The sequence below is a fragment of the Girardinichthys multiradiatus genome, chromosome 22 (assembly GCF_021462225.1).
Source record: "Girardinichthys multiradiatus isolate DD_20200921_A chromosome 22, DD_fGirMul_XY1, whole genome shotgun sequence".
NCBI classification, from domain to species: Eukaryota; Metazoa; Chordata; class Actinopteri; order Cyprinodontiformes; family Goodeidae; genus Girardinichthys; species Girardinichthys multiradiatus.
The window spans coordinates 21,960,160-21,968,444 of record NC_061814.1 but is presented as its reverse complement, the minus strand read 5'-3'; the positions used below and the strand labels follow the sequence as shown (position 1 = coordinate 21,968,444).

Sequence of the window (8,285 nt, the reverse complement as noted above, 5' to 3'; positions counted from 1 at the left end):
CTGCTGACAATGCTCCAATTGCTCTCAATTACTCTGAAGAATTGATATTAAATTGTTTAATGATTGTGTCTCAACAGTAATAAAACATACATGTCTACTAGAATAAAAAAAGCAATACCACAATGTGAAAGTGCTCTGTGAAAGTTAATTGTAAATATTATCAATGGTAGCTTGAATTATAATCAGCCTTAGTTTGCCATACACTTTTATTATGAATGGTCATCATGGAGACAGGATGGCTGCTGGTATTACATAACAGTGTACGACAGTCTAATAATTTTTCATTATTTATCATGCATGAAAGTGATAGTTCAGAGTATTTCAAGCAGTTATGTGGTAATGAGCAGCTAGTATCTTACATGGATCAGATAACCATATTTGTGTCGTCATTTAGTGTAAATTCAGATTAGTTTTTGCTGGAGGCTGAAGCTAATAGCTAACCCAATATTAATCAGGACCAGGACCGATGTAGTCTTCTATCATCTTAAAAAAAACAAAACAAAAAACTGTCCCAAATGTATAATAGCAGTTTATGCAAACACTATTTTCTGAGTCCTCAAATCCTTGTGGTAAGTATAAATACAGATTAGTTAGTCTTGGAGGCAGAGACTAACATGTAGTCCAAAAGGGGATAGGACCAAATCCCACTTCCACTGTCCATTGTCTCAAAACAACCCCAGTGTTAAAAACATTGCATTGGTTTAAGTGAAGAGCAGGTTATTGACCTCTAAACCATCATGATGTTTGCAATAGGCGATTATTTACAGGGGACATGGAGGTGGTGCCCCAACAATGATCTTCCCATGTAAAAAACTGATCATTTAAATAATTTCCAGTTATAGTAATTAGCTGATATAAAAGTAATGACGTTTAAAAAGCAAACATATTTACCACAGTTTTGGTAAAGAGTATTTTAATGATTTATTTAACTGCCTTGTTTTCCCAATTCTGACTTGAAACTCTGTAAGAGTTTTCAAACAGTATGATGATTGGTGGTACATTGCCTACTGCCTCTGTTTACCCTGAAAACCTAAACTTTTCTCTAAATAACTGTTTGCATTGAGTGGCTGATGATTTGCAATGGAAATGCAGGTAAGACCTGGTGCACCACTAATTATCTTCCTGCATTAAACATGTAGCTATTTAGAAAGGAACATAAAAAGCATTTTGCTTTAGAAAACAGTCATAAATTGTTGAAAATGTAAAACAGTGTGATTTGGAAAACTTACTGTAATATAGCAGTTTAAGTAATGTTATTGATTTTTACACTGATTTTTTCATCTATTCAGTATTTACACTGACAAGAAATGCTTTACACGGCTTTTTCTCAGTAAGTGTTTCACACAGGAAAATCATCGTTGAGACACCTCCTACTACTACCATTACCCACGTAATTAACCATCAGCTTCTGCATAAACAACCGTCCAGTGCATATGAGACAATAGTTGCAATATTCAAACTTGAATAAGTTTTGCGCAAACTGGAACTATTTCAAGACACTAAATGTTCAATTTAGTCTTGACCTCTTTTAGCCTAGTTGTTAGCTTCAAGCCCGGTAATGACTAATCTGGATTTATATTACATAAAGATGCCAAGAGAGTTATCAACAACAAGTAAGATATTAACTGTTTACAGCCTTTAAATACTCTGAACTAAATCTGTACCATGTAAATTTGGTGATTTAGCAGTAGTTTTTAGACAGAAAATGAACAGTTCATATATTCTAAAGCTCTTCAATGACAGAGTAATACCAGTTCTAGTTTTGTTTGCAAAATTTAACATCTGTGTCTATATGAATATAAACAGATAAAAAGGTCATCTGCCACACTCAGATGTCAACAGAGTGTCATGTTCCCTTTGATCTGACAAGAAAATCAAGCAAAAAGTACAGTAATTTTCTCACTATCTTCTAATCTAAACAGGTCTAATTACAGGCATCCATGTAGATTTGAGAGGTTTTATAGCCTATATATTAGAGCACACGGATTGCACAACATGTCAGTAAACAGGCTGAGCCGTGCAACTGGAGAGATTACAGAGATTGAGAGGCAAGATCCTTTTTGGGGTTGCATCACACAAAAAAAAAAGTAAGTGCGGTTCTGCACCTCATTTCATGAATGCTGGTGCAGATTGAGAAAGATGAAGTAATTAGAGGCTTTATCCTGGTTAGGCAGCTATCTGTTCTGCTGCATATAAATAAGTCATAATTAGAAACTAGCCAACACCAAAGGTTTAGGTTACAAACACTCACTGAAACACACATACTTTGTTATTACCACTTTGGTGTTAACATTTGATATGACCACATCCTGTCTTGTGTTTAGTGTTCTCCCTATGATGTACTTACAAATCACACATACAATTCAGTTGTGTTAAAATGGACTATTTGTTCTGTGACTATTTGAGTTGTGACTCATGAAAGCTTTGTTGTTTTAACCAGTTTTAGTGCAAATTTTGACATTTGTGAATGTTATGAATATGGGAGCAAGTCTTGTTCAAACATTTAATAGGGAAGTTCACAAATGTTGAAGTGAGTGTCTATTACAAAGTAATAAACAGTCAATGTTTTACCTTCAGTAGATAAGTATCTTGGTGTATTCATTTAGTATAAATCCAGATCAGTTGGACCCAGGGCTGAGCTCAACAGTTGGTTCAAGAGGAACCAAGACTAAAGCTGACTTGTTGTTTACCAGCTTTTTTAATGCTATTTTGTTAAAAAAAAAAAAAATTAAGCTGATCTTTTTTTTTTCATTGCAAATGAAGGTAGGAAGCACTGCACCAGCAATGATCCTCCTATATGAAAGACTGAGGATTTCATGTACATAAAATGTCATTTTCATAAAGCACGATGACGTTTGACTGGAGTTGTTTTTAGGGAGCATTAGTGCGCTTTAGTCATGGTCCTGCTGATTAACTGTTGGCTACCCTATAATCAGAAATTATATTGATAATTACAGTTTTAATGTTCAGTAAACAATATTCTCATTAAAAGGCATCAAGTTTTTGAGATCAGAATGGATTTTAGGACAGAATTTCTTTAAGGTTCGGTTAGTAGTTAACATCAACCTCAAGAATCAACTAATTTAGATTTATCCTTAATTAAGATGCCAAGCAAGTTATATACTGCACTTAAACCATCCACGCATGCTAGATTGGGAGTTGAACACCAAAGACTGATTTCAAACACCTTTTACTTTCCAGAAGATAGTTGATATTTTACAGTAACATTTGTTACCTGCAGTAAATGGTCAAGACCACATTTAAACCCAATTAATTTTGGGTTACATTTCTTCTGCAACAAGTTTTATGAAATGATGGACAGCAAGAATGAGGTTATCATAAGACATTTAATAAAACAAATATTCACATGTTCTTTACATTGCTTCATATAAAATAAAATATTTTAATATATTTCTATATAACATATTTACAAAACATGCAGCACCATGTCTTTTATAATACTGGTGTTGACTTAATTCAATGGGACAAATAAGTGCCACCTGCAGGATATTATTTACACTACAGTAATTTACTGCAATAACAGTGGCTTAAAGTTCCATAAAAGAGAAACAAAAGCAGCTGTGCCACTAACAACAGGAATTGATTCTCCAACTTCTTCCCAATTTTGGATTCTTCACATGCTGATGGAGATTTGGAGAAGCTGGTCTCACAACGTTATGTCCCTGCAGGTGTATCACTTTTCCAGGGTTCATGTCCATTCGTCCTGGTAATTTATTGGTTTCAGTAAATTTGGCAGGAAAGAATGTCTCAGGTGTAGGGTGTCTTGTGTGTGTGAGTGCATATGAGTGTGTGTCAGCATGGTGAACGCCAAGTCTCAAGAGGAGAATTTGTCAGTGTCTGCAGTGTCTGTCACTGATTTATCGATGTGTGTCTTTGTGTGTGAGTGAATGTGTATTTTTAGGTCTCTCTGGGAATGTGCATCCAGGTGGGTGTGTCAGCGTCTCTGACAGGTGTGTAGGTTTCGGGCTGCAGTCCTGCTGACACTGTGATCTCGCTCTCCTTTCTCCAGCTTGCACACCAGGCCCTCACCACAGTCGCAGCGCTGGAACAGCTCCAAGCCGTGGTTGGCTTTCCTGCGGTGGCGCGTGCACACCTGGCCCTCTGTCAGCACGGGTTTGCAGATGCGGGACCAAAAGTGCCTGGCACAGCACAGGCCCAAGGAGCAGTCCGTGGATCTCAGACATGCATCACCCTCCTGGCCTGGAGATAGAGGTAGAATTGACATTTGTTACATACAGCATCTCTAAAAATATCAGGTTGACTCTGTGACAGAAGACTGGTTATCTCTGACAGGTAACACACCTTTGACGGGGTTAGGTTGGAAGCCAGGGGCTGTGGATATCTTCTTTCCTTGATGCACCATGGTATTGTTGTGTTTCTGCCAGCCAGTTGTGACAAATAAGTCTGAGTTATGACTGTCATTTACTTGACAAACACCTAAACAGGACAACAAAGTAAAGTGTTACAGAACTGTTTGTCACAAATGGTGACAAATGAACTATTCGAATGATAAACACCCAGATAAAACAAGCAATATGAATCTGATATGAATCTGATCCATCACAGAAATGGTCATATATCTAATGTCAGGTTAGATTTATCTGCTCACCGTTGATGCAGCGGTTTCCTGCGCAACACATGGAGTCCTTCACACAGCGCCTACGGCACTTACGGCACGGCAGGCAAACGCCCCGGACGTCGTTGCAGAATTCATCACCTCCGCAGTCTTCATCATCCGTGCAAACACCTGAGTGCTATAACATAAAACACAGCTTATTATAAAAGAACACAATTTTACGCACACATTTGACTTTTACTCAGGGCCGAGTTAATTTACCTGCAAGTTGTCCATGGGTAATCTGTGCCCGATGCCACCGGGAGGTGAGGTGCGCGGACTTGGACTGACGGTGTCTGCACCTTTGCCCGCACCCGCTAAGGTTTTGATCGCGTTGGAATTCATCAGAACTGCTCCCCCGTAAACGTCTCCACAGTATCCATACAGAATGAACTGCACAGCCAAGATGTGGTGCGCTAAGGGCATCTGCATGATACTTCTCTTCAATTCTTTAACAAACATAGAGAAAGAAAAATAAATCCCTTAAGTTCTGCTGAAGAACAAAAAGTGACAAAGTCCAAACAGCGTGGATATCCCAAAGTTTTCCAGACAGTTTCGGCACGATGCTCGGATGCCTCCTGACTTAAAAAAGTCCTGGGATGATCTCTTTATACATGTAGACCTGTTTGTCTTCCCGCCCCTTGCTGTGCACAACAAAGGCGGAGGGGGAGGAATTTCAAACAGAGCCCCACTGTACGGAAATAGCCGTCCTTTGCGCAGAATTACGTTTCGCAGTGTTTGTGAAGTGATAATGACCTGCAGAGTCTGTCTGAATACCCATCAGCGACGCGCAGAGGACATTTAGCAACACCCCTAGATTCCACAAAAAAAAATTCTGACTAATCTGTCTTGTTTCTTTCTTTTTTTTTGGGGGGAGGGGGGGTGGGGGGTTTATATAAAATAAGGTGGAACTGCACTTCTAAGCGTTCTAAGTGCTTGGGATTACAATAATGTCTTGAAATTACAAAACTTGTAAGCATGTTGTTCAAATAATGTTATGTATCATTTCAATAGTAGCCATACAACACATCTTTATGACGGTCCACATAAGGGCTCGTTTGACTCTTCCAGTTTCTTTGACATCCAAGACGACGCCAAACTACCCTTTGGCACTTTGAGGACCATAGTGATTGAAGTTACCATAGTCGATTAACCACTTCATTTGATCCTCCTGATTTGGAAAAGGTGGCAATTATCCTCCAAAGTGATTACACCAGCGGCGGACATCAATGTGTTTTGGATATAGGGGCATAGAGGGGTGTGAATAGTTTACTGAATTAATGGACTTCCGCGGGGGAGGCCTTTCAGGAGTGACTGGCACTTTGAGATTAGAGGCGACTCTGATCTGCCCCATGACCTGTTTGGGCTTCAGCATCGCGATAGATGTCAACTAAAAGGGGATTTGTATTCAGCAATACGCAAATAATAATTGTTTGTTAAATCATCATGAAATTAGATAGATAGATAGATAGATAGATAGATAGATAGATAGATAGATAGATAGATAGATAGATAGATAGATAGATAGATAGATAGATAGATAGATAGATAGATAGATAGATAGATAGATAGATAGATAGATAGATAGATAGATAGATAGATAGATAGATAGATAGATAGATAGATAGATAGATAGATAGATAGATAGATAGATAGATAGATAGATAGATAGATAGATAGATAGATAGATAGATAGATAGATAGATAGATAGATAGATAGATAGAATGCGTTTGTGTACGCATTTTCCGTCCTTGGACATCCGACAATTCAAGCAATCAATTCAATTCATATCTTTTGAAGTGGAGCTTTTATCTCCACCTTACTAAATGTCACAGCAGGTAAGGTGGAGATCCTTTGATGCACGTAGATCTCCTTTGATCTCCCAGAAGTGTCACCCTGTTGTTATGACCGAAGTCAGTTCCCTGCCCCCCCACTAAACAGATTTCTGTTGTGCGAATAACACCGAGCTGAATCATCTCCACTTATCTCTGAAGTGGATGTCATTAACTCCAGGACTGATTATTACAGCTCTCGGAAGACCCGGGTCCTTTACTTAAGGGAGATTTTTCTAACCAGGAGCTCCCTCATGTGGCAGCTACGGCAAACAGCAAAGCAAGACACGACAAGATTATGATCACTTACCTGATAGTGTTTTGGCAACTCTTTTCAATCAATCACTCAACCAAAGTATATATTTAAAAAAAATTGGTAAAAGAAGTCCTTTTGCAGAAAGAAACATTCTAAACTACTGATAAAAAAAGCAACAGGAACACAACAAAACATCACAGAAATAAAATAAATACACATGCCCAAATAGTCCAAATTCGAAGCTCAACTATAAATTAAAATGTGTGTCCCACAATTGATGGCCACCTTCAGAAATGTCTAAGTCTAGATCAGGGAATATCCAAACATTCAAGTTTTAACTGAATTCTGAAATGGACTGGAAACAATAGTGTAGTTAGGGTTGAAATGCTCTTGCTTGTTCTATCTGTATTACTGCATTTTGGCCACTTTGTAGATGCCTGTTTAAAGACCAATTATTTCTATGTATTGAGAATTGCAGTAATATGAGTCAATTGGTAGATCCTATTTTCCTAACATTTTAATTTCTGTTTTGTATTTGCTTTCAAAACAGCCATGACCTGTTGAGGCATGGGCTCCATCAGACCCCATGAAGGTGTGCTGTGATATCTGTCACAAAGATGTCAGCAGCAGAAACTTTAAGTGCTTTGTGAGGAGGGGACTCCATGAATTGGACTCGTTTGCCCAGTACATCCCACGGATGCTTGTTTGGAATGAAATCTGGGGAATCTAAAAACTAAATAAACACCTCAGATGTGTTATTGTTCTCCTCAAACATTCCTGAACCATTTTTTATTTATGACAAGATGAGTCACTCGGCTGAAAGAGATCACAGGCAAGGAATACCCTTTCCATCAAAGGTGATCTGTAGCAATGCCCAGAAAAACTTTGTCCAAAACGTTAAGTTGCATTCATCTGCCTTCCTTTTTCCAATAGGGCATCCTAGTGCCACATATACGACCAGGTAAGCGATTCACACTCATCCAGGCATCCAGTTAAACATGATTCATCAGACCAGGCCACCTCCTTCCATTGCTCTGGGGTACAATTCTGATGCTCGATGCTGCTTTTGGCGGTGGATATTAGTCAGCATGGACACCCTGACTGGTTTGTGACTGTGCAGCCCCATATGCCACAAACTGTGAATGCACTGAGCATTTTGATTACTTTCAATCAGAACCAGCATCATCACCAGTTTGACCACTACAGACCGGGAACACCACACAAGAACTGTAGTTTTGGAGATGCTCTGACCAAGTCATCTAGCCATCACAAATAAGGCCCTGTAAAACTTCCAGAAAATTCCTTACCCTTGTCCATTTTCCTACTTCTAATGCATCAGGCTTCACTGGCTGCCAAATATACACCACCAGCTAAAAGGGGCCATGATGAAGACATAATCACTGGTTTTCATTTCCTTGTCATAATGTTATGCCCAATCGGTGAAGACAAAAATAACAACAGACAAGTGCAACTCAAAACAAATGTTTTGGTTTTTTTTTACTTTATATTTTCTGCAAAAGTGAATAACAGCAGAAAATAAAACAACAAAACACAAGGCTG

General features: G+C 38.6%; 1 protein-coding gene across 1 annotated transcript; it reads right to left on the bottom strand.

Moving 5' to 3' along the window:
- Window positions 1–3,328: 3,328 nt before the first annotated feature.
- LOC124859366 (dickkopf-related protein 1-like) lies at window positions 3,329–5,265 on the bottom strand. Its single transcript, XM_047352118.1, has 4 exons — window positions 4,859–5,265; window positions 4,631–4,775; window positions 4,324–4,458; window positions 3,329–4,221 (listed from the first exon to the last, which is right to left on the bottom strand). The coding sequence occupies exons 1-4, from the start codon at window positions 5,096–5,098 to the stop codon at window positions 3,956–3,958; spliced, it is 786 nt and encodes a 261-aa protein (XP_047208074.1). The 5' UTR covers window positions 5,099–5,265; the 3' UTR covers window positions 3,329–3,955.
- Window positions 5,266–8,285: the final 3,020 nt, after the last annotated feature.

Excerpts from the sequence above, each read along its gene's own strand:
- LOC124859366 (XM_047352118.1), bottom strand. The coding sequence starts at position 5,098 with ATGTTTGTTAAAGAATTGAAGAGAAGTATCATGCAGATGCCCTTAGCG. Across the intron at positions 4,459-4,630 it reads AGGAAACCGCTGCATCAACG|GTGTTTGTCAAGTAAATGAC; the intron begins GTGAGCAGATAA and ends TGTCCTGTTTAG. Across the intron at positions 4,222-4,323 it reads CCAACCTAACCCCGTCAAAG|GCCAGGAGGGTGATGCATGT; the intron begins GTGTGTTACCTG and ends CTCTATCTCCAG.